The sequence below is a fragment of the Protopterus annectens genome, chromosome 3.part0, assembly GCF_019279795.1.
Source record: "Protopterus annectens isolate FY-2018-M chromosome 3.part0, PAN1.0, whole genome shotgun sequence".
Classification (NCBI taxonomy): Eukaryota; Metazoa; Chordata; order Ceratodontiformes; family Protopteridae; genus Protopterus; species Protopterus annectens.
In genome coordinates, this window is record NC_056731.1 from 245,407,685 (window position 1) to 245,435,249 (window position 27,565).

At 42.1% G+C, this 27,565-nt stretch overlaps 1 protein-coding gene across 7 annotated transcripts in view; it reads right to left on the reverse strand.

Moving 5' to 3' along the window:
* The window catches only part of TRAK1 (trafficking kinesin protein 1), a 969,724-nt gene that overhangs the window by 146,003 nt on the left and 796,156 nt on the right, over positions 1-27,565 (reverse strand). For 5 of the 7 annotated variants that reach the window (XM_044064726.1, XM_044064725.1, XM_044064728.1 and 2 more), the window contains exon 13: positions 6,602-6,931. In XM_044064726.1, the coding sequence (XP_043920661.1) occupies positions 6,602-6,931 (330 nt within the window). The remainder of the gene's footprint in view (positions 1-6,601; positions 6,932-27,565) is intronic. The other 2 variants (XM_044064729.1, XM_044064727.1) reach the window with 1 other exon arrangement.

Genomic DNA, 27,565 nt, shown 5'->3' on the forward strand with positions numbered 1-27,565 from the left:
GAATGGCTTGAGTGCTTAAGTTGAAAGTTTATCTAGTTCCAATGGAAAAATTGAAGTATGAAGTATTGAAGTACAAGTATTTAAACATTATATCCGATCATGCTGGCTCACAACATAAGACATATTTACAGTGATCTTGATTATAAGAGCATTCACTTCATCTGTACAGTGCTACAATTTCAATAATTCTGTTATTTCCCAGGGTGTACTTCTAACCACGAATCAATCTCTCTCCCTCTCTCTCCATATAGAGTGGATATAAAAAGTCCACACAATCTTCTCCTTTTTGGGGCTGAAGGCAGACAGAGCAATTGTCTACGCCTAAGATCATCAACATGGTTCGGCTCCAACTGTACTGTATGCAGGATATCCAGCATGTACAATTTTCTTTACCCGTTAAACTCCGTAGTCTCCTGTGCCACCCCTCTACTGCATTCTGACTGTCTAGGTATCCCATCACATGTGTCATGTTGGTTCCAGAATGAGCTGTCGAACAGACGGGGTATTCTCTCAGATGTATTCCCACGCATTCCACACCTATGTGGCCTACCATGGACATATGTTTCTTTAACAAAGGTACATAATGGCTTGTCAACCTATTTCGGCAAAGGTGTTACAGATATCCTCAGGTGCCCCAAATGCCAACGTCGGTATCTCTTTGCATGACATGGCAAAAGACATACTGCTACCGAAGGTGCCCGCCAGATGCAATTTCTGGATGTTCCGCCACACTATTTGACAAAAATGGAACCAACAGCCCTTAGCTAGGGTGTTGGGTAGGTGTCTCCTGATAGAGTTAACTGCAGCATGTTCGAAATTGGTAAGAACCATGTTGGGTAACAGTGTCAGTTCATTGTCATTGCATAATTGCAGTATCATTCCCCAAAACTTATCATAACAATCCTCACTTTTACTGAGCATTATCCTATACACCACTGGTACTACCTTTTTGCTCACTCCACCATTAAGTGCACAATGTAAAGTGTAAACCTGTCTGCATTCAGTAGTGCTGATGGGGAAGGTCCCATCTGCCAGTATATATTCTGACTCGCATATCATTCTAAGATTATCCATAGTGGTGATAACATTTGTGTCACTGGGTGTATCTGCGCTGTGCCGTATTACAAATGTACCTGTCTCCAAGGGTAGCATATCAGCTGTCAATTCCCTCAAGGAGTGGAAGTGTTTAAACATGGCCAACTTCTGCTTATACGTCTGCCTCCCAATACTTTGCTTCAGTGCTGTGGTATTAGGTAACTCATTCACCATGCCCGCTGATGTACCTGCTAGCACCTCAGCAACAATTTTACAGTGGTCTTCTACAGACTGCTCTACTTGACGTTTGAGTTGATGTTTAACTCGCATTACCTCCCCTTGCAGCACATCAGGTGCATGATAATGGGGGATGCTCTTAACCAATTTACAACCATCCTTGTCTGAGTCTGTTACACATCTACCCTTACATCTTTCCTTGTTTTTATGCGTACAACACCAATACTGCCTAGCTTGTACACACTTCTCTTGATAGTACTGATACCCATCAATCATTAGCAGTTAACATCTTTTCTGGGTCCTGCTTGTAGAGTACCTGGTGCATACTCCTGTGAACTACCTTCCCCAGGCTGAAAGACAGGTGACAGCACACTCTTTATCCAGTGAACAACAACAGACAAGACATATTAGGACAGACAGGCCAGCTAAGATGACATTAGGGAATACACGTTAACTGTGCTTCTGGTGTTTGCTGTTCCACATTATGCACTTACAACTTAAAATCAACCTTGCCACATACTGCACCGTTTTACATAGCATCACATACATGAGCCAAGCTTTACAGGATTACCTGACCCACTATATCAAATACACAGACACCATGCTCTCTATTAAATACAGTGTAGTCATTCCTACATGCTCTACAACAGCAGTTGTGACTGTGAGACGAACATATGGCTGACATACTTTCAATATTATGTTTGTACTGTACAGTAAACACTATACACTATATGCCACTCAGGTCACATCATTATGTACGGATTTCAAATACTTGCGGTTACTGTCAGGTATGCTACAGAAACACATTACATGGACATTGACTACAGATGGCATAATATTTCAGTATGAAAACACATTGGAAAGTGTCCAAAACTAGCAGCGGTAGCTACATTGCAGTCTTTGTTTATAATTTCCCTTACAACAGTCATTAGCAAGACATCATACCTCCATCCTGCATCGATATCTGCTGTACACAATAATCTACAAGAATGAATACAAGGATTTCAGCTTGCTACCACTGAATTTTGAATAGTACTTGTTCAAACAGAATGCAGAAATGACGCACACACGTATGTGACGTCTTTTAAGGTTGTACTCATATTGTGCGAATGTTTAATGGCCAAATGCAATACAGCATTCGACCTTTAGTCTTTCGAACATTGTCGGATCGATGTTCTGTGATTTTGAAATTGTATTTTCGAACATTTGCTGTTCGCCTGGGTGAAATTTGCCTTTGTAAAGGTAAACTTTTGGGAAGACCTAGATAAAGCTGAAGCATGAGGGTGGAGAGATCTCCGCTGGGAACGGATCGGACAGTTTCCAGGAGGCACCAGTAGAGAAGGTCCTGGCTCCAACACAGCTGGAGCCAATGTCAGGTGAGAATCACTTGGCCCCGTAGCCTTGAAGGAGAACAGGGCAGAGGAGAAAAAGGAGGTAAGAGAGCTTGGAGATGAGTGGGACGGTTCCGAGGACTTTGCTTTCTTCCGAGGAGGACCACATGGGCAGCAGTCTCCCAAACATCTTTGGACTTCTTAGCCAGGGGTTGAGCCCCTGATAACGAAGGAGCCCCCAAGGTAGCAGAAGGAAGAAGCATGCCCTGTAAAATGAGTTTGCTTCTCCTATCAGCCAGAGCCTGGGGGGTGAAAACCCCTGCAAATATCGCAAGGGGCTTCCAAATGGAGAAGCCCCAAACAATAGATGTACACCCTATGGGTGTCAGATAAAGGAATCTTCCCTCCCACAGGAAGTGGATTTTTTGATCCCCAAAGCCTTTTGATCAGCCATAGGGATAAAAAAAAAAAAGAAAGCCAAAGGGAGAAAGGGCACCAAAGAGAAGAACTGAAAGAGAAACTTTTTTTTTTTTAAACAGAAAAGCCTAATGGAAAGAACCCTGAGAACCAGACAGTCAAAAGAGAGGACAGAGGGGAGGAGAAAGCCAAAATATTGGGAGAAAACTCACCAAAAACCTACTCTGGAGAAGCTCAAGTGGAACTCGCTGCTGAATACCAAGCAAGGCAAACGAGATCTGAGGTAGTGTCAGGGGACCGGGGCATTGTTGGTAGGTAGGAGGAGCTCAAGTTTTGGATTCTTAAGCTGTGAGAAGGCAGCTGATCAGTTCTGAAGGTCAGAACAAAGTCCTTCAGGTTAACGGAATGAGTTGGACAACATCAGATCTATAACCTGAAGATAAACTTCCATCTCAATGGATCATATAGCTTCAAATCTGCTTACTACTGCAGGTGTTGCTAAATTTCATCATACAATGCCACTAACCCTAAGATAAGGTCAGTTCATTTTATTCATGTTTCTTTAGCTACAATTTTTTTAATTTTTTTGTCTCAAAACCATATATTTTACATATGAAGAATGTGACTTGGCCAGACAGAAAATAATACACAGTGATGTTTTCGCTCAAGGCAAGTTACATGAATATACTTCCCATAAGGATTTTCTACTCTTCATATCTTCTGCATAATACTACTATCTTTTGTGTGGAGACAGGCATATTTGTTAGCTGAACCACACCATAGTCACAAGTTACTAATCAGTTAATTTTTCTCATATTACGTCTGTTCCCCATAAAACATTTTAATGTTCTGCAATAATAACAATAATACAATAACCAGAGGAGCTAAAAGCAAACTCTTCTTCCACCTAAAAGCAAGACCCTGTACAGGAGACCCCCGCAAGGCTTATATCTGTAGCGCCCATTCAATGACAGCAGATTCACAGAAATTAGGTGGTTTCATTGTGGAGGGTTATTTCAGAAGATGCTAATAAAATCCAGTAAAATAATTAAAATAAAAATTCTTAAGAACTGAAATATACCTTATTTGAAAGCTAGAGCAGTTCAAAGCAAAACTGCATTAAGCATAATGTTATAATCAAAATTCAAAGTAAATCAAGAAGAAAAACCTCTGTAACAGAGCCCTTTGTATAGCAGACACCATCATAACACCAAGTAACCCTTAGTAGCAAATAAGCACCATTATGACACCAATAGTATTATTTATCAGACAAGCAATACAACACAAAGTACTAATCTCTGTCAAACACACACCACTACCACCACCAAAAGCCCTGCTAAATTAATGGCACCAAATCATTGCAATGCAGAGTACTGCCTACACCAAACAGCAGGAGGTTACCTTTTAAAAAGCTGTGGCTTTCATTAAAACTGTTTATGAAACTTTCTAATGAATGCAGTTCAGAACTACACATTTATGAAAACCTTGTTTCAAGACCTCTGATATTCTTACACCAGATATTGTAGGCTTTGCTTTATTTTTTTAAATGTGTATTACTTGAACACAACTGTACATGCAGTCAAATGTGCATACCCATTTACAGGCCTGCAATACTGCAGCAGACAAACATTAACCTACTAAACATTTCAGCCAAGGACAATATCACTGCGCTGTACCTTGCAGTTTAAAATACAGCAACAACTATGTGCTGTGACTAGTATGATAGTTACAGCACCCATAAGTCATTTGACAGTATATACTTGCCTACAGATAGCAGCAACTATGGACCCATTAAAAAGTCAGCACTGTCTTACTTAAAACTGCTTCATTTTTTTCAGGTCTGCTGCCAACATTCTTTCCTTTGACTGCGGCATCTTGTTTGGCATACTGTGAGTGCGTGCTGGGAAAACACTGTTCATGTGCAGGTCCTTTGGTTAGAGAAACAACTGCAGGGAGGTGTGCCATATTTTCTGGTAGATACATGGCTTGGTTCAGCAAGCCCAAAGCAATTTTTTAGGACAATACAACTTTTTGTCAACTGATTCAACACATTATACTTGCCAAGGGGAGGCTTAATGAACACAGAAGACACTATGACATGTAGGCAAATTCTGTAGAGTTCACCTGTTAAAAAGTCAGTGGTAACAGCCTAATAGTTCTCATGCAACATAACACACAGCCATATGTTATAATAAAGTAGCAAATTTCATTCTGGTTACATCTTTTCGGTACTGGTGGGGGGGGGGGGCATCACAACATTCAGGGCTAGCATTTCTTTTTTCTTTTGTTTACACTTCATGATTTTTAAACCATACTGCACTTTAGTCTATGACCACCTTTTGATTACTTGCCCTATTATACTCACCTTACACAAGGCAAGCCCCTTTATTTCATTCTTAGGAGTAGTGTACGGCTAGCCTTCTTACAGTTTCCTATTCCCCCAAGGAAAAAAAAAGCATACAAACAACTGTGTATAGAAAGTGAGGGGAAGCACAAAATGCCTGTCCAAGTCCCACGGTGTTCGTGGATCCATAAGTTGCACAGACTTTGAAGAAATACCTCTCCTGTATTCATAACATCTTGCACTGTAACAAGGCCTCCACCACCACAGTGTTATGATAACCATTGACCAAGAAAGGAAAGCACTCCCTTGGATACTGTTCACACAGCTAGTCTCAGGAAGCTGCCCACAGCAATTCTGTCCTATATACTTTTGTTACTCTGCTATGCAACAAAGGTGAGGAGGATTTTATTTGGTTAAATTACAAATTAGTCCCACTAGATGTGGTGTGATGAAAACTATTAAGGCTAGCAGTACAACTTCCTTAAGATTAAAAAAATATCTTTGCTTTGGTATGTAGAAAAATACATACGTTCTAAACTCCCCTCGTAATCATTAAGGGTTAGATTAGTAAAGAAGCAGGAATCTATAAGTTGAGTAAACGTCTTCTTAGACCCAAGACAAAATTAAACCTGTGGGGGACCCTGGTTCTATTAATCATGCTTGGAAATGTAGCTGTAGAAACAAAGTAATCTTTGCAGATTTAAAGAATCAACCATTTTTAGATTGTGGTACCCCAACTCTATTAGCTGTGTTTGAGATTCCTTGATTCCATTAAATGAATAGGGACCCTCCTGAATTTGCTGTATGGACATGAAAACTATATATGTCATTCCTGCAGTGGGAACCCTCAACTCAATATTCCTTATGGAACTGTCTGAAGTTTGTAATGAAATTCCACTTGGTAAACACTTTAGGGTGGATTGTAAACCCAATACCTACCTATACAATTCCTTTATTCTCAGCAAAAATCCATCTCACACACATAAAAGGAGTCCATTACCTGTAGTAAGGTAAACAATCTAAAATTTAAAAGGCTCTATATGCATGATGAATAAAATGAACAGTGATTTAAATGAGATGAATTTCAAATATATGTTGAAATGCAAGTGTCAAGCATGATGCAGAGGCTATATATGAAGCTCCTATATGTAAATTATTTTAGTACAATATGCAATGGGCCTAATATTGAGTATTTTGTCAGATGTCCACTTAACCACACTCAAGGAGGCTCCCTCACCAGACAACCCATCTCTGTCAGCTGTGGGATCCTCCATCTCTTCTGTTTTAGACTGAGACTGCCTTGGGTAAGAGTCGCTGTTTGAAACAGTCACTTGTGCTTGCGACCTCTCACCTGAGGTCACCAGGTGCTGAGCTGAGGTAGAGGTAGGCAGGTCCTGAAAAGAAATATTGACTGTCTCATCTTCTTCATAGTCACTCAGACGATAGACTTCATCCAGGTCAAGTTCTAGGGGCCTGAACCCCTTGGTGACAACACCAGGCCTTGGGTCAAGGATACCTCCTAAGTTAGGCTGAGCAAGCTGCTGCCACTGATGCAGAGTAACAGAACCTGAAAAAAAGACACGTGAAATCAGCAACATCAAAAGATAATTAGACACAACACACACAGTCTCACAAGTTAAGCACAATGTGCCAGACAGTAAACTGGACCATCTATATTTTGTGAATTTAAAACTGGTGCTGGTTATTACAAACAACCATCTTTAGTAATATGTTTTCCTGAGGTTACTGCTCTTCAAATATTGCACTCATATTTTAACTGCAAGAAAGGAGTGCTGGCTTACAAACAGCATGTTACATAAAATACTAAACCTACGTTTTGGTAGTTGTCCCAGGTAATAAGGCCGGGAAGGCATGTCTTCATATTAGGTACAGTACAATACAAACTACAGGGGGAAAAAACACTCCTGTAAGTATTTATCATCAGTGAGATGGTACAGCTTTGTCTGGGTATACTTTTCATGTATAACAGACACAGTCTTACTGCTATCACATTCTACCAGAGGAGCTTCCTTAATGTTTTTTTGGCCACGTATCACTTCTACATTAAGCAGTAGTTAGTTGTTACAAAAAAAAAAAAATCCATACAAGCTGGCACTTTCAGTGACATAGCATGTGTATAAGCTATTCTTCCCTGGAGCCTACTACTTTGCTCCTAGTTAACAAGCACCAACATGCAGATCAGATCACCACATTATTAAACAAATGAATATATAATTGTCCACCTTACAGGGAACTCTTAACAGCAGCTATTGACTGGAGGTCTGCTTACCCAAAGGAGGATGTCAGGAAGGTAATCTCTTACCTACCAAGAAGTGACACTTAATAAATCAACTGAAAATGAAAGAACATACACTTGTGATACCCAATATCAAGAAATCTCCTGACAGGGCAGAATCTCAACAAGTCCTACCATGGTGGAAGATCCTCAAGTTACCCTTGGTCACAGCACACATACAGGACTCTTGGGAAATGAACTTCCCAAAAAACAGCCTCAATTCCTCAACAAACAACTGAAACAACTAATCACTGGCTGGTGAAGGCATAAACTGAAGACTGAAGACCAAGTGGCAAGAGCACGAACATTTGCTAGAAAGTACATTCACGAAGCAAGCAAAAAAAACAAAGAAATGCAGGTGGCAATTCACTTGACAAACTGCCTGTTTAGTAATAAACTCCTTCTCTTCCCAGAGCAAAGGAGATAATAACAGGCTAGTCTTCCAGAATTTGTGCATCCTCATCAGGTAGGACCTGAACTGAAGGTATACGGCCAGAGTGTGAAGGACCCTCTCTCCCTTGGCTTCTACCATGAATTGTTTCAGTGAATGCTCTGACATCACATTCAGAAGGAAGTGGTTCATCCTAAGGGTCACTGTGTCTTTGAGAAAGACCAGATAGAATTATCTTTAAATAAGCACCTGAATTTCTGAGATGTAATATGCTTACATGATGACCCCCAGGTATAGTGTGTTCTAAAAATGTGGAAGAGAAGGCTTGGCTACCATTAACTTCAGCTCCTTGGTGGGGTGGGGGCTGCTAAACTGACAATGGAAATGAAGGACTTTATTAAGAAATAATCAACTGGTACTGACCATAATTCTTACATCCAGAGGTCATTATGTAAAGAGAAAAGTAAAAATGCATTCCTAAGTGCAGAATAACTGTGACCTGAAGCATACAGGGTGCCTGTGGCAAGTCAGAATGAACTGCAGACTAACCAAATGTGTCCGTACAGGGAACCACTCCTATGAGGACTTCTTTTACTTGGAGGCCAAGTGGAAAGATTCCTAGCAGCTTCCATTATCTGAGAGTACTCTAACAGAATAAAGGTGTTGATGTCAGCTACCAGGCTATGAAGTGGAGCTGGATACACCCCACCTGTAGAAAGATATGCTCAGCAAGGACCAGGAGGTTTTCCTGAGCTGATAAGGGTCCATTAAGGGACCGGAGACCATGCCTTTCTTGGACATCATGGGGCAGCACACTTGATTTTTGGCTTTCTTCTTGAACTTTCACTGAGGTACAGAAGGCATACAAAAACTGCCTAAGCTCCATGGCAGCAAACATGTGTAGAGTTTCTACCATTCTGCCTTACTGCACTTAGTGGAATAGAGAAAGGATACTATTTTCCATGGACACAAATAGTACCAACTCCTGAGTGCCCCATTTCCAGCAGACCAGGAGCAGGTACAGCCTTTGATGCCACGGCTTTAGTACTGGAATGAAGGTCTGTTTTAAAACATCACCAAACTTGCTCACCTCCTCATGAAACCAAATTGCTGAGTGATAGAACATTGCATTTTGACAAAGGACTTTCTGTGGGATGCAGTGAGGGAGCAATTTTGGCTAATTTATGGTGATCCCTAGAGGCTGTATTCAAGGAACAGCCCACAAAGGGGCTATCTCCAGAAATAACCTGCAGAGACCTACCAGGTTATATAGGAGAAAGCAAAAGGAAATTTAAAGTAAGAATACAGGAACATATAAGAGATATAAAGAATGGTAAAATAAAAAGTAATACTGCAATGCATTTCAGAACAGTTCATAATGCTGATCATTCTTTGTTAAAAGCTTCTGTTTTAGAGCAAGTTTTTATGAAAACTGGTGAAATATGTGATATTAAGGACAAACTTCTTTATAAAGAACCTGTGTATATTTTAAAGTTCAATACTATGATACCTGTAGGCTTAAATTTAGAGATTAATTGGAAACAATTACTATGTAATTGAATAATTAATTAATGAATGGTGTTATATAAAGTCTGCGTAAAGCTGTGTGTTTTGTATTACTCCTGGAAGGCTGTAAGCTGAGGCACTGGAGTCTTGAAATTTTTTTTTAATTAAACCTGTGCTTGTGCCAGTTGTGGATTTCTTCTTGCTGCTGTTCTTCAAGTTGTTACATACCTACCAGGTTACCTGCCTGTTGTCCCATGATGGGAACATCAGGAGACCCTTCCCATAACAAGGCTTGTGCCACCATTAATATTGTTTGATTACTTTTATATAAATGCAAGTTTGCCTGTGTCATAACTGATAATTCGATAAAGGTGTTTTAAAAAAGGCTCCTGTCACCATGATCTACACCATGACAACCAAATCAGCAACAACCGAACTTATTCCTACCAAGAGTAAACAAGAATAACCATAAGTATAGACCTGTACTGTTCATGTACAAAAAGGCATCTATCTTGCCCATTAACATCGTCTAGCACTTAATGAGAGCATGGAAATACTCTTATGCAGGGTGACAATCCAGAAGCTGATCTGAAGATTACCTGAAGTTCCCTTCAACCAAGAAAATCTGGAAATAAAACTATCATCACTCCTCCCATACTTGGACAGCATTGTGTGGTCCTAGTGAGCAGTCATTTCTGCTTCTACCTCAAGTGCTGCACGGAAATGGACTGATTCAGCAGAACACTTCCCTGTGGATAGAACCTGTCTTAAAGTGGCCACATCTAGAATCCAAAATACTCATCAGTCAGATACCACTTACAAAGAAGGGGTCATCCAGTGGGGAAAGAGAAACTGGCAGACTCATTACCCCTGCACATTTCTGGGACAGTGTTTTCAAGATCTTTCAAATGCTCACAGGATTCTGAAGGGAAGGGACTACTATGCCCTCCCCATTGTGTGTGCATGAGCTCACTTAAAAGCAAGTGCATGACTGAGCTGCTAGCAAATCTAGAACAGATACTGAATCAGTCACTAGCCAAAAGTAATGCGGTTTAGGATGACACCTGTGCTAGTGCTGGCATCAAACAGCTGGCCATCTACATTCTGAAGAACAAGACCCACTCCGGTATGACCAGATTGATCCCTTTTGACCTGTATCACTTGGCCTATGGGCCTGAGAGGTAGTAAATGGAGGGAAATCCCTGTTACACAGTATTCTGATCCATGAACTGATGACTCAAGAGACTGATCTCTAGGGCCAAGATGGTGAAACATGGACTCTAAATGATCAGACAGACTAGCGCAAGAATCTTGGTATGCATCCTACCAGGGTAGCAACTGAGAGTGTGCCACCCCCACTCCCAATGTGCTCAACTTACACTAAGGACCAACCTGAGCTTAAGCCCTTGATAGGCAAAGGTGAGCTAACCGCCTAAATCAAAAACACTTTCAAGACGTAAGAGGAGATTCCAGAATTTGATTTTTTTTGGGAATTACGGTTAATTTAGATCTTTGCTGGTAGTCTGACAGCCATGCACTCGTTATTATGCTTTGGTATCCAAATACAGAACTTTACTGGAAACAGATAAGACTGAGATTTGAACTGCAAAAGCAGCAAAAGAGTGGATGGCTCCATGAACAAACTAGCTGGCTAATTACATTAAGGTGCACATTCACTGAGCATGAAGATGTGCCTGAATGCTGGATTTTGCCAAAAAAGGGGAAAAAATCAAATTCTGACTGAAGTAGTACGCAACTACTGTGTCATCAATGAGGGTTTTTAATTTTACATCAGTACATGTTTGAATAGCAGGATCACTGCTACAGTAATTTATAACACAAATAGGGTGAATCAGTAAGTAATTATCAATCCTGCAGCCACACTACATTCTAACAGTTTGACATCTCTAAGGGAGTATGGCCGTGATCTCATTTTATCACCAATGGAGGGAAGGCCAAGTATAAAAAAAAGTGTGTGCATGACTCTTCTTTTCTGGAAGTTAAAAGTGTCAAGAGAATAATGATATCAACAAGTGCCTCTGTGGAAAACAAACAGAAAAATGCATACATTCTATTAGTGACTGCAACAAAAGACAGTATACCACAAAATTAAAAAACAAGAAGATAACACGGAATGAATAATGTGTCATATAATAGGAGTAAAGCTTTGAAAGGTGTCCCCAACAGTCAAAAGGCAGACCCCCAATTTTAGTTGTATGATAACTAAAAGTCAACAGATCCATAACGTACAAGAGCAAGTGGATGAAAGAAAACAAGTCTATCTTATAACAATTGGTTTATATAAAAAAATACTAGGCAGTCAGTCTGCAAACCATTATAGCCAATAAAACATATTCAGAAGTTCCCTCCCGTCTAGGCGGCAACACAAGACAGACTGGGAGAATTTGAGGATCTTCATCTAGTTAAAGTAGCAAGGTTGCTACTCCGCTTGACAAGTAGTGTAAGTTTGTTCCAGAGATAGGAAATACATTGGGATATGAATCTATCATGACATCATAGGAGGTTACTAGGCTAATGGCTCTGGGGCCCGTAAAAGCCTAGCCAAGTTCAACTCTTGCTCACAATAGGGCCTAGAGATATGGTCAATGATTACAAGCCAATCTAAATCAGGACTGACTGTTCTTATCCAAGAGGGACACGGGTGAAACCCCTGGGGTGAATTTGCGGTTTCCCATCCAATCATCCAAGTTGCACTTAAATAGGGTCAACGAGGGGCTCTGTTTAACCTGAACTGGAAGTTTGTTCCAGAGGACTGGTAACATCTGTGAGACATATCTGTCTCTCCAGCAAGTCCTGTTGATGTCACAGGCTAGGTTACAGGCCCTACAGCGAGTGAATCGTGCACCATTTGACTTACGAATGTGCAGCACAGCCATTAAGGTGGGATCAGAGGTTGCACTGTATGCAAGGCACAGGTCACCTCTGAGTAGTCTATACAATACAAAGTATAGTTACAGTTATTTCAGTCTGTCCACATAGGACTTGTGCGGGACCCTGAATTTTCTTCATGAGAAAACCTTTAAGGTCTCTCAAGTTGCTGCAGGTGCCTGGCAGGGTACATACCAAAGGAAGCATTGTGCTCTATTACTGGCCTGACGAGGGAAAAGTACAGGGGGGTTATAACCTCTTTTGTTTTGGAAGCTATGCCCTTACTTATGATGTGAGCAATGTAGAAGGGCTTCCTAACCACTGTGGAGACATGGTGATCGAAGGTAAAGTTGCTGTCAGCCTGTATGCCCAAATCTCTCACCACTGATTTAGAGCTTAGGGTGTAGATATTTATATGGTAATCCACAGGGACATCACCCTTGCCGAAGGGGATGATAAATTAAGTCCATGACTTTGGCACCAATCATTGGTTTGAGTAAGCCCTTCTTGCAGAACGTTGACATCATTTGGGGACTCAATGATTGCACCCAGTTTGCAGTTATCAGCAAACTTTGTCAGCCACAGACCTTTTGTTTTGCCTGTACTTCCAAGAAGTAGATTCCAAACAATAGGGACTCCAGCACTGATCCCTGTGGAACACCACTGGTTACAGGTCTGCTGGTGGAGGTTGTATTCCCTTATTTTGACTGTACGTGTTCTGTTGGTGAGCTAGTGCAACCCAACTGAAAATATATGGGTTGATCGCAAGCTGAGCGAGTTTTTCAATGATGCCCGAGTACGGGATTGTGTCAAAGGCCTTGCCTATGTCTGGGTAAACGGTTTCCACAGATATGCCCTCATTCAGGGCTCTGGTGACATTCTTGAAGAAGCCCACCAGGTTCAACAGGCACGATCTGCACTTGACAAAACCAAATTGGGTCAGGTCAAGTGTTTGAAGGCTTCCTATATCTTTACTGATAAGGTTCATGAAATACTCTCCACAGCCTTGCAGATAAGTCTGGTTAGGCTTATAGTCTATAGTTCCCAGGGTCAGTGGATAGACTCCCTTTGTGCAAGGGGATGACGGTAGCAGTTTTCCATTCTGCAAGGGCAAAACCAGTACTCAGGCTGGGGTTAAAGAGTACTCAAAGGTGTTGCTAACTCCTGTTTTAAACCATTTAGAATGCAGCCTAGGATGTTATCAGGTCCCATAGAGGCAGTGTTTTTGGCTTTGCAGAGAGCGGTTTAGGCCTACTCTTTAGAAATACTAAGTGGGGATCAGGTGGTAGGAATGTTCTGGGTCTTCACTGAAGCTGTCCGCTAATAGGTTGGCTACTTTTACTGGTTCAGGATATGTGTTGCCATTCACCACAAGTTCAGCTCATATCTGGGCTATTCCTTTAAGGTTTCAGATATAGCTAAAGAATGCCTTAAGTTATCTTTAGCCAGGGATGCTAATTTAGACTAGTTAGCTTTGCAGGACTTTACAAGATGTCTTATTTCTTTGTTCAAACTGAGAAGGGTATGCTTCCAATTCTGAGATTGTACCTTCATGTTCTTAGACAGCAATTTCTTCCTCTTATTGTATAGCCTGCTCATGGCAGATGCCTACCAGGCAGGCTTGTCTGAGTCAATACAATTGTATAGATGTTTATACAGAGCATTGGTGTATATCCCAGTATAGGTGTCCTTGCCGTCATTGGGGACATGAGCTTGGAAGGTGTTAATGCAGTCTCTTAAGAGACTGTAGTTGGCTTTGGAGAAGTTTCTTAGCCTAATTTCATATGAGGGGCGTTCTGATGTAATAATTAAATTGAACGAGACTGATTTAATGATCAGACTTTACCAGGCAGGACCCGACACTTGTGGTGGTATACCAATCACATATGTTAGTGAGTACTAGATCAAGAATATTTGGGCCCCTTGTGGGAGTGCCAACTATCTGTTCTAGGGCACTGGAGTTAATGAAGTCCAACAACCTTTGGCAGAGCGTGTTAGCACACATATAATTTACCCAATCTATGGATGGGCAGTTAAAGTTACCCACAACTAGAGTGTTTGGTTACATTTTGAGCAACTCAAGTAGATCCAAGTAGGCCGTGTGGATATCATGGTTCAAGGAGGGGGGGTCTGTAGCTGACACTAACTTGGAGGGGGGGGGTCTTTCCTACAGTTATTTGTACTTGGAGTAACTCTAGGGAATCACTCTGTTTAACTAACCTAGTGGTGAATTTATCTTTGTTGAAAACTTATACTCCTCCACCTTTAGTTCTTACACGTTCATTTTGTGGTTTGAACATGTGGAATGCATTACAACCTGGAAAGGCCGGGGAGCTCTTCATGGCCTTGAGCCAGGTTTCTCTAACTGCACAGATGTCTGCATCTATCAGAGTGAGGAATGCTTCCAGTGAGTGCAGTTTCAGTTTAGACTCCTAGGGTTTAGCAGCATAACCTTGAGATTGTTTTTAAGGATGTTTTACTTTGGGAATGTTGTTCTTGTGAGATTGCCTAAAAAAGGCACAATGGGGGAAGCAACTGCTGTAGCCAGTAACCAAAAGCCAAGAGGTGAGAGGTGAAGACCATCTCTGGCAAAGCATTGTGGTCTATCAGTCATATCATCCCTTTCTGACAGGTACTGGGATCCCCTTGGAATAACACCAGAAACTAAGCCAATTATTAAAGTCGGTCATTTTTGTCTATATTGTGGCATCATCCTAGGAAAAGGTAGAATGCTGCTTAAGGCTACAGACATACCTGACTGGGACATGTATTAGGAGATCTCAGTCATGTCTCTCTTCATACCGTCAGATAGGTACGTCTCAGGTCGTTCACACCAACATGGACTATGACAGAGTCATAACAATACCCATTGTTGAGAGATCTGAGTGCGTGTGTGATGTGGGGGATCCTTGCACCTGACGGACAGCTGACCGTGACTTTTTCCTTGTCCAGACTGGTGAGTGGGATGTGTGTGTCTCACAATGGAGTTGATCAAAACATTAGATTTTGTGTTTTGCCTTAGGGGCTTATTAGGCAAGTGTGTGTGTTTTTGTGTGTACTGTGTTCAGCTGGTAGTGAATTATGTGAAGCGTGTTTATGTTTGGGAGGTCTCTGATCTTTAGGTAGGCTTCTGGTGAGTACCCCCGCATATGTGGGCTTAGGTACTATGCGCGTGATTGGTGCAGCAGATGAACTGTGTGAGCTGAAAGATTTAGGCCCCTTAACTGGGTATTTCAAGAACAAGGTCAAGGTAGGTGCATCTTTCATGGATCAAGAGACTACACATAGATCACCATGGAGAAGTCTATATGGACTGAACATTTTGAGAGAGGGCTGTTAGCCTTTTTGTATAATTGAAAGTCTTGAAGCCTTTGTTTTTTTCAGTTAGGACTCTCTGGAGGTCTCCCACGCTGACCATATGTTAAGACAAATACATGCCAAATGGGGCATTAAATTCAATAATGGGTCTAATCAGAAATGCATTAAGACATGTATGACTCTAGAGGAGAGGTCTTTGGAAATTAGAGGAGCCAAACAGAAGGCTTTCTGAACTACTATGGAGACAAAATGGTGAAAAGATAAGGAATTATGTGAACAAATGTATGGTGACTGTACTCGTATAACTGTACTATGTTTCTTTATAAATATCACTGCTGCAGAATTTATGACATGAATGGGACTGTACAAAGCAGTGTTCTATCATTGTGCAGCCATAAATGGACAGTCTATTGCATACCTTGTGGGACAGTCAAAGCAAATTCTGCTCCATCTTTACATTGGATAATCTGTATGCGGTGTTTAGAAAATGGTGAACAGCTGGCCAAGAAGCAGCCTTACAAAAACTCAAGGCAGATGATTTTATTTAAGACTGCAGTGGTGGGCAGCTACTGACCTGGTGAGGAGAGAAAGAAAAAAAAAACTAAACTTCCCAGGCAGTCTTGTGTTGTTGCAGAGGTGACAAAATAAGCTAAAAAATTCAAGATGGTCCCTTTAGTGACCAAGTGACACTATTTATTTCATAAACAAAACATGATCGGTTTGCTAATGGGTTTTGTTCTCTTACTACTGTACATGAGTGTTACACACACTTCCATGGAATGCATAATTATGCCTCCTTTATTCCTTTACTTTGGAGGAAGGCAGGAAGGAAGACAGCATAAAAGACTAGCTTAAAAATATCTCAGGGACTACCTTAGATGTAAACATTCTGTTCCAATGAAAATCTGTATGGTTCTTTAGACATCAATGATTGCAGTTCAAAAATCTTTTTAACCGAAATGAATATTACCAATAATTTTTTTTTTCGAGGAAATGCACTTGAGGCGTGATGTAGCATGGCCTCCATTTCTGTGTTAATACTAAATTTGTCCACAGCTGAGTAGTAACAACAAAAGATTACAACAATATTAAATAAGAATTGACCTAGGACTGAGCCCTAGGACACTTCTTTGCCTTTGCTGATCAGTAACAACAGGCAGTGTATCTCCAACTGTACAGATACGGATTCCAATGGAGACAAGTTTAAATAATATTGGCTGATGGGGAAGAGAATAAAATTATGTTCTTACCATAATGTTCCATGTGTGTTGTCCATCTCGTCCTTTATTTTCACTTGTGTGTCGGATCCGTCTCGGCCAATATTCCAGCTCGATGTCTTCAGTAAAGCTCGTGGGGTACATTTTTATCCATAACACCTCTCCCTGACTACCTCAGATCTTGTTTTCCCCCACCAAAGGTGCAAACAAAAGTTACATGTTAACTAGTTGTAAGTGTATTAAAGCATACACACATATACATATATACAAATATATATATATATATATATATATATATATGCACACACACACACACATATATATATATATATATATATATATACACACACACATACACACACACACACGTATAAATATATATATATATATATATATATATATATATATATATATAAAATATATATATATATATATATATATATATATATATATATATATATATATATATATACATATAAATAATTTATGTATGTATGTATCTTCCCTATAAAATGCAATCTTTGCCACTAGTGTACCAAGAGTCTAGGCAGGGGGAGGAGGGAGGTCTGTGAGAATAAAGGACGAAATGGACAACACACATTGAATGTTACAGTAAGAACATAACTTCTTTATGTGATGTTGTCAATCTCGCCTTTATTCTCACTTGTGGGACCGCGTCCCTAGCAACAGAACTCTTGGGTGGCTCAAGGAAGAACATTCCTCAGGACCACAGAACCAAAAGCTGCTTTACTCCTGAAGGCCAAATCTACTTTGTAATGAGTGCTGAAAGTATGAGGGTTGGCCCAAGTAGCTGCTGCACATATATTATCCAGAGGTAGTCTAGCATGGAAAGCTGCAGAGGTGGCAACAGATCTAGTAGAGTGAGCTTTAGTACCATTAGGAAGGGTCTTATTAGAATTGTAAATATAGGATATACAAGATGTTAGCCATTTGGATAATGTGACTTTAGAAACTGGTAGCCCTTCTCTGTATCTGAGAATGAAACAAAAAGCTGCTCTGACTTCTTGACTTCCGAAGTCCTGTGTAAATAAAAACATAACTGCCTATGAACACTGAGTAAGTGCAAAGAATATTCTCCTTTATTTTGAAATTTGGGGAAGAACACTGGAAGGTCAATAGACTAGTTCAGGGTATTTTCCGTTACTACCTTGGGTAGGAAAGATGGATTGGTGGGCAACGACACCCTATCTTTGTGAAAGGTTAGATATGGGGGTTTTATGGACAAAGCTTGTAATTCAGATACCCTTCTAGCAGGAGTAATTGCCACCAAGAAAAGGGTTTTCCATGAAATATAATTCATATCACACGTGGCAGAAGGTTCAAAAGGAGGATGTATAATGTTTGTTAAAATGAAATTTAGATCCCAAGGAGGTATTTGGGTGTTTAAGAGGAGGCCTTAACATGACAGTGCCTTTTAGAAAGGCTTTGCAAAGTCTATGAGCCATGATTGGGCAGTCATTTTCTCCTATATGAATATTAGAAATTACCGCTAGTTGAACTTTCATTGAAGCTGCTCCTGCTCCATCATTGAAGATATCTGCCAAAAAAACGAAGAATAATGTGAACTGGTGCTGTAAAAGGATCTGTCTTTTTACTGTTAGCCCATATTACAAATTTCTTACATTTGCTTCTATAAAGTTTTCGAGTGGATGATTTATGAGACGATATATGCTTGACTGGAGAGGACAGGGACGGAAACTTGGCAATTACGGGAACAGAAGCAGCCAAGCTGTTAATCTCAAATTGTCTAAGTTGGGATGAACTATCCCCAATGGGTGTGTCAGAAGGTCTGGAACTGGGTCCAGAATCCAGAGTTTGTCATAGAGATTAGACTGAGGGAAGGGAAACCAGATTTGATGAGGCCAGTAGGGGGCAATTAGGATAATGGTTGTCTCTAACAAACTTGCTTTCTGTAGGAGCTTTGGGATTAGAGGAATAGCCAGAAACGCATAAAGAAGTCCTGTGGGCCAATCATGAACAAGTGCATCCCTTGGTGACTCCCACACTGGGGGGATTATGGCAAAGTAGTTGCTGCATTTGGCATTGTCAGAAGATGCAAAGAGGTTGCAGCAAGGCTGGTCCCATCTGCAGAATATCACATCCACTATCCACTCGTGTGGCCATAAAATGGCCCTGCTCAATTTATCCACAATCACGTTGGATCTCCCCGCAATGTGCATTGCTATTAGAAAGCAGTTGGAGGCTATCGCTCAATGCCAGACCTTGACAGCTTCTCAACAAAGTGGTTAAAACTTGCTTTCCTCTTGTTTGTTGATGTACTATACTTGTTGACGGCCTGAATTGCAATTGTCCCTGTGGGAAGAGAGTCCTGAAATGCTTACAATGCTAAAAGCACTACTCTCATCTCTAGGACATTTATATGCAGGTGAAGCTTGTGGTCTTGCCAGATGCCTTGAACTGTCTTCCCCAGAAAATACCCTCCCCCACCCATCTGGGAAGCATTCATGGTCACCGTGGCTAGAAGCCGTGGAAGAATAAAGTAGTGGCCCTGTAGAACTGATTGTGAGCGGAGTCACCATTGTAGATCTTTCTTGCAGGCCTTGGTTACAGTTATCTTGTGGGACATAGGAAGTTCTAAGATTGACCACTGAGCAAACAGCATCCATTGGATTACCCTTATATGGAGGTGAACTAGAGCAATCAGAATGATGAAAGCAGCCATTTTCCCTACCACTTGTAGAACCAGTTTCGCAGTGGCTTTGGACTGTTTTTATGAGTGTTCTGATGAGATGACAGAGATCGTGTATTCTGTTTTGAGAGAGTCTTGCTATCTGAGTGGTAGTATCTATTCCTGCTCCTATGAATCTTAAGGATTGCAATGGTTGTAGCACAGATTTTTCATAATTTATGGTAATGCCCAGAGAGGAGCAGAGTTGAACAACATGATCTCTCGACTGGAGTAAGCGATGCCTGGTCAGAGTGGATATGAGCCAGTCTTCCAGGTATGGGAATACACATATTCCCTTCCGTCTCAGGTGAGCCACCACTACTGCCATACATTTGGTGAACACTCTAGGTGCTGTAGTGAGACCAAAGGGCAGAGCTCAGAACTGGAAGCGACTAGTGTAAGGACCATCTGTCCATTTTGATATGGTAGTATGGGCTTGGAGGTCTATAGAGCACATCCAGTTGTCTTTTCCCAGGAAGGAAAGTTGTGACTGCAGTGTTACCATCCGGAACCTTGTCTTCTTTACTGATTTGTTTAGGTTGCTGAGATCCAGAATGGGTCTTCAGTTCCCTGTTTTCTTTGGAACTAAAAAGAATCTTGAGTAGGTTCTGGATCCTTTCTGGTCTGCGAGGGCTTCTTGGATGACCCTTTTGTTTAACAACTTTTGAATCTCTACAGTTGCTGCTGTGTGGAACATCTGGAACAACTTCGTTTTTAGGGGTAGGAAGGGAGAAAGGGGTAACCTATCCTCTGGATATTATATCCTGCACCCATTTGGCATTTATGTTTTGTCAGGTTTCTTGGTGCAGGAATAATCATCCCCCTGACTGCCTCCAGAGGGGAGCAATTGGGCACTCCTTGCTGGAAAGGTCTCATAAGGAAAGATTCCCTGGAGCCTTGGTTTTGCGGACCCCCCCCCCCAGCTGCGAAAGTGATGTCTCCTGTCATCATTACCCCCTCTGCCCATGGGGGAACTTTCACCTTGTGTGTCCTGATAAGACCTCTGTGATTTTCTGAACCACATTTTTCCACTACCTTTTTAGCCCTTGGGAAAGGGTCTGGTAAGTGGAGAAACTTGCTCCAATGGCAGACAAGGTCCTACCTTCTTGTTCACACTGGGTGAGTGTTTTTCACTTTTGTCCCAAAGAGGGATGAGCCATCAAAGGGGGTTTTAACGAAGGAAGACTTCAAGGGCTACAAGAAAGTGTAAAGACACAAACAAGTCTTTCTCCAGAGACAGATACCCGAGCCTGCTGCCCTACTTGTTCCATCTGCTGCATAAGAAATCAGTCTCATGGAAGAATTGACTACTGAATTTAAGGCAGCGAGTTGAGCACTGACTTTCTCTGCCGCTACATCAGCTACGGCTCCTTGAAGGGAGTCTGATAACTTTTTAATCAGGTCCCTCTGAAGTCTTGTAAAGTGAGCAAAGGTCACTGATGTGAAGACATGCTTACCATATCTATCCATAGTCTTGGAGTCTTTATTAGGAGGATGGATAGAGGTACTTATTTCAGAAAGTTCCTTTCTGGTGGCCGCTGCCACGACCATGGCACCAACTCCTACAACTTTTGTAAGGAAATTTTTGTCTTTGGGGGCAGTGATGTATTTATCTGGCCTCCTAGGAGTAGGGTCTATGGTATCTGGGGTCTCCCAAGCCTTTCAAGAGACAAGGTTTATAAGCTCATGAAAAGGTGGAGTAACCCAAGAAGTTGAAGGGCAAGATTCAAAGGCCTTCAGGAATACTGACTCCTCAGCAGAAAGGGGGAGGCTGCCAATCACCTCTCTGTTTCAATAATTCTAGGATGTTTCTAAAGGAGACATCTTCAGGATGTGCTTGTGGAGACCCCTCTGCCTCATCGAGGTCAGTATCAGATGTGATGGACTCCTCTGGGGAGTCTAGATGTTTCCTCTTACATGTCTTCTTCATGTCTTCTTCCAAAGGACCTCTTCAGTGGGATACTCTGGAGAGGTTTCAGAAAAGGGGGCAGTATCCTGAGGTATGTACTGAGTCCTAGGGGCTCTGCAGACCTGTGGAGAGGGTGCATGAGAAGACAAAGGCACCTGACAGACGGAGGAAGAACTGATGAAGACCGAGTCTCAGACTGTAAAGAAGTCAAGGTCCTCCTCATTACCTTGAAGGAAGAACTCTCCCCACTCCAAAGAGGTCCCCAGATCTGACACACAAGTTGTCGGTGCCAAAGGTCTTTCCACAGCCGAAGAAGGCAGCTCCAAAGCAGAGGTAGGAGCTGAGCTTACCTGCGCTGAGGACCCTGGGGACAAAATCAGCTCTGAAGAAATCTGAAAAGTCTCCATGGACACGACAGGGGAGTGTCAGCTCCTAGAAGTTTCCTACTCCAAAGGCAGGAAAACACTTGGGCTTCATGTCAGAACCAGGGAGGTTAGGAGTCCCGGAGCTGACACAGACACAACCTGGATGTCAGAATCTGCCGGCTCCGAAGCAGGAGGACCGATCGGAGGAGAAACTATGGCAGGAGAAAGGGTTTTAGTCTGAACCAATTTCTTTGGGCTTGGATCCACAAGAATTCTGGCCAAGCAGGTGTCTTTAAAAGTCCTCCATGACCCTGTCCACATCTTCATCTGATAGACTCCTGGTGGACCTAATGGATAGGGAAGGCAATCTTGAAAGACCAAAATCAGAGGAGAGAGCCTAGAAGAAATCTTTCAACTGAAGAAGATTGGCTATGTTTCTGCTCCGAGGATGCTGTCAGAGATGCTTGCTCTAAGGAAATACTGGAGCCAGGAGTGTATGTCAGATCCGATGCAGCTTTTGGATCCGTCAATTCTGGAGCTTTCTGCTTAGGCTCCAATGAGGATCTCGGCTCCGATAAAGGTTTCTTTGGTGGTTTATCTGATTATTCTGCAGATATAGCCTCAGAGAAAGGCGTTTTCAAAAGGCCTTTCAATATTAATTTGTTCTTATGTTCCATCAAAGCCCAGTGGTTAAAATTACGGCAGATGGAGCAAGACTCTTGTAAATGTATAGTCCCCCAAGCAATATATGCAGTGTGCAAATTGCTAGGGGGCATTTTTTTACTGCATCTCTCGCACTTTTTAAAGCCTAGAGGCTTGCTGTAATTTTGAGATATTATCAAGAAAAATATATAAAGGAGGAAGGCACACAATCACTCAGAGAAGTGAAGTCCTTTAACTTAAACAGACTTAAGGTACTCTCTTACACAGAAAAGGGTATAAAGTTCAAAGCTCAAAAGTTTAAAAGTTTAAAAGTTCAAAGGTTTAGTGACAAGGAGAGAAACATCCTCTAACAAAAGGATGTATGGCGACAAGGAAAGTAGAAAGGGAAGTATATATGAAAATATAAGAAACATATTAGAAAATAGCTATCAAAAAATTTGTACTTAGCCCAGAGCTATGACTGATTGAACCTTTTTCACTGTGCGGCAAACGAGATCTGAGGTTATAATGGAGAGGGATTATGGGTAAAAATGTAGCCCACGATTTTGCTGAAGGCCTCGAGCTGGAATATTGGCAGAGACAGATCTGACACTTCGGATCTGACCCACAAGTAAGATTAAAGGTGAGACAAGCTCTTGCCACCCCTATAGTGCCTTTTTTAGGCAAGGTTCAAAGGATAAAACCACCACCGTAACAGATACAATCATGCAAAATCTAAAGGTAATGCTACTCAATGCTAGAAGTCTAAACCTCAAAATGCACTCTCTTGAGGCACTCCTAAAAATGGAGAACATCGATATCTGTGCAGTAACTGAGACCTGGTTCAAGGCTCCAGAGAGCACCCTGCAATACCAGGCTACAATTCTTACCACACTTTTCGGCCACAAAACCAAGACCGAAACACTAAAGTTGGAGGAGTGTCCATATTCACCAAGGATATTCACACCTCCAGGCTAGTTGCCCAACTCAATGCACCTGAAATTCTCCAGGTGCAACTAATACTAGGTAAGACTGCAATCCAAACTCTAGCTTGGTACAGATCCCCCACCATGCCCCAAGATTGTCACTACACCTTTCTAAACATACTGGAAAATATTAAGATACAACCAAACACCCTAATACTGGGTGATTTCAACTACCCTGCCATTAAATGGGAAACCTACTCGGGTACCAACTCCTTTTCCCAACGGTTCTTGGAATTCATAAATTCCAACGCCCTACATCAACTAATCCATTGTCCCACCAGGGGCTTCAATATCCTAGACCTGGTCATTACCAACATGGGAGATAGATGCTCCACACCAGTGGTCACCTCCTCATTGGCCAGGTCTGACCATAAGCAAATCACCCTTGACATCCACATTCCACCCCTACCCCCCAGTAAGGAAACCTCCTTAAAAAACTTCTCCAAAGCCAACATCATGCTACTGAAGTCAGAAGTGACAAACTTCACAATACCCACGCAGACGGGATCTGGAAGTTCGAATGAAGAATCCTAGACTAAGGCACTGTATGAGCACATCCACTCGTGCATGAATCGTGCCATCCCAAATAGAACCAAGATGCTCTTCTCCAAAAAAAGGAAGCCAGTCTGGTGGTCCCCTGCTATAAACAAACTATACAACAGAAGGAAAAAACTGTTGCAGAAAAGAGGAAAATCCCAGGATGCAAAAAACCTCACCAGCCTCAGTAAGAAGCTGAGATCCCTCATAAAATCCTCAAAAGCTAGTTACGAAAATAAAATTGCCAAAGATTCCAAAGACAACCACAAGGCATTCTATAGTTATGTCAAGAATCTAAATGGCAATGCTCAGAACTGCTCTGAGCTAGAACAGAATGGCATTAAATATACTGATCCCAAGGATATTGCCAATATCCTGGCAGATCGATTTAGTGCCAACTTCACCCCCCTCTCACCCCCTAAAGGGCCCATCTGAATACCAAAAGATTGCCAAATTCCGATAATCACGGCCACACAGGTAGAAAATGTACTCTCCAAAGCTAAGAATACAGCATCCATGGGACCAGATGACATCCCAGGCTGTGTACTACATGAACTACAAAATGAACTGGCACCTCACCTAAGTGGCATGTTTAATCATAGCCTCACCTCAGGCTTCATGCCCACTGAGTGGCGCACAGCTACAGTTATCCCGCTCCACTAGGGAGGATCCGCCTTGGATCCTGGAAACTACCGTCCCATCAATCTGACAAGCCTGATCTGCAAGGGCATGGAACGCATTATCATGGAACTTATAAACAAAGACATTGGCAACCTTCAAACACTGGACCCCACCCAGTTTGGGTTTGTGAAGGGCCAATCTTGTCTCCTGCATCTGACTGACTTCTTCAAATCAGTCTCCAGAGCTGTGAACGAGGGTAAGGTGGTCCACACAGCCTATCTGGACCTCACCAAGGCCTTCGACACCACCCCCCACTCTGGAATCATAGATAAACTTACTAAGCTGGGCATAAATCCCTACATCACTCGATGGGTTGCCAACTGGCTTACTGACAGAAGCCAGACTGTAAAAGTAGCTGACTCCAAATCCAGCTTCAGACAAGTGACAAGTGGAGTACCTCAGGGTTCAGTCCTGGAACCACTCTTGTTTGGCATCTACTTCTCTGAAGTACAGGCCAACATTAAAGGACTCTAGCTAACAAAGTTCGCAGATGACTGCAAACTGGGAGCCATTATTGAATCCCCAAATGATGTGGATATTCTACAAAAGGGCCTTAACAAAAACAGATGCTTGGTGCCAGAGCCATGGGCTCAAGCTTAATGACAAGAAATGTATAGTTATCCCCTTTGGAAAAAAACATGTACCCATGAATTGCCACATAGGTGGCAGGACACTAAACACTGAAAGTGTGATGAGAGACTTAGGGACACAGGTGGACAGTGGTCTCACTTTCAATAACCACATCGCCACAACAGTCAGGAAATCCTTCTATGTGGCACACCTCATCACTAAGGGCTTTTCATCCAGAAAAAAGGAGGCCATTGTCCCACTGTACTCATCCCTCATTAGACCCATTATAGAGTATAATAAGAAGTTATGTCTTACCATAACGATCCATGTGAATTGTTCATCTCGCCTTTGTTCTTACACACGGGTTCAGAGCCGATCCTCGGCTCCGAGTCGGCCGCATCACTAGCTCGCATCTTCGAGAAAGCTCGAGGCACAGTAATATCCCATGATCCTCCGGTGCTAACCCTCAGATCTAGTTTGCTATAGCAGAAGACTCCCTCTTAGAAATGTGTCTAAAACACTTATGAACAGATACTACAAAGTGTCTGGAACCCTACTACCAGGTAGAGGATAAAATATGCCATTACTGATGTTAATAACATGCCAACCATACCTAGAAAAGGCTGAAAAGGAATCTAATTGAAAACCGTTCTCCCAGACGAGGGAGGGGAATGTAAGAACAAAGGCGAGATGAACAATTCACATGGATCGTTATGGTAAGACATAACTTCTTAATGTGGAATTGTTCAATCTCGCCGTTTGTTCTTACACACGGGTAGCGTCCCTAGCTCCTTTTTCCCGGGTGGCTCAAGGGAGAACATTCCTGAGTACAGTGGAACCAAACGTCGTCCTGTCCCTGGGGCTCTTGTCTAACTTGTAGTGGGTGATAAAGGTATGTGGTTTTGCCCAAGTTGCTGCTGCACAAATGGTATCTAAGGGCAAACGAGCGGTATGGGCTGAAGAGGTAGCAATCGCCCTTGTAGAATGAGCTCTGGGTTTGAAAGGGAGTTGCTGTTTGGATTCAGCATATACGAAATTTATGCAATCTGAGAGCCATTTGGATAAGGTAACTTTCGTTACTGCCTGTCCTTTTCTTTGGTCAGCATATGAGACAAATAGTTGATCTGACTTTCTGTACTCTCTTGTCCTATGTAAGTAAAATCTTAGTTGTCTGTGAACGTCCAACTTGTGCAATGTGTATTCCAGCTTATTGGAATGATTTTTAAAGAAGGTAGGCAGTTCAATAGATTGACTGATGTTCTGAATCGAACAAACCTTCGGAAGGAAGGACGGATTGGTGTGCAAGGTTACTCTATCTGGATGACAAATCATGTACGGGGGTCGGATAGATAGAGCCTGTAACTCTGAAACTCTTCTGGCGGAAGTGATGGCAACCAGGAAAAGTGTTTTCCACGAAAGAAATTTTAACGGAGTTGTGGTTGCCGGTTCAAAAGGGGGCAACATGAGTTGTGACAGCATGAGATTAAGATTCCAAGGTGCTATTGGATTAAGAAAAGGGGGACGGAGATGAAAAGTACCTTTCATGAAGGCTTTACAAAGCCTGTGGGACATAAGAGAACCATCCTTACGGCCAATATGAAAATTGGATATAGCGGCCAGTTGAACTCTTATAGTGGATGTTGATGCTCCTTCTTGAAAAAGTGAGGTGAGGAAATCTAGTATCTTGTGTACTGGGGCCCCGAATGGATCTATACCTTGTTTGGAGGCCCAGTGCGCAAAACGGTTCCATTTGCTGATGTACAATTTTCTTGTAGATGGTTTGTGAGAAGATACAATAATTTGTTGTACTGCAGGAGATAGTAACTCCGACCTGGCTAAGATGGGAAGCGGAGCAGCCAAGCTGTCAGTTTGAGGGACTTAAGGAAGGTGTGAGGAACCCCCGACGAATGTGTCAACAGGTCTGGCTCCGGGTCCAGTATCCATGGTTCCTCCACTTGATGGGATTGAAGGAAAGGAAACCAGATTTGTCGAGGCCAGAATGGGGCTATCAGTATTATGGTCCTGTCCAGACGTTTGGCTTTCTGCAAAAACCTGGGAATTAGTGGAACAGGAGGAAAAGCGTAAAGGAGACCTGGGGGCCAATCGTATACCAGTGCATCCCTGGGGACACCCCCTGGGGGGGGGGCGTAACAGGGCAAAGTAGCTTCTGCATTTGGCATTCAA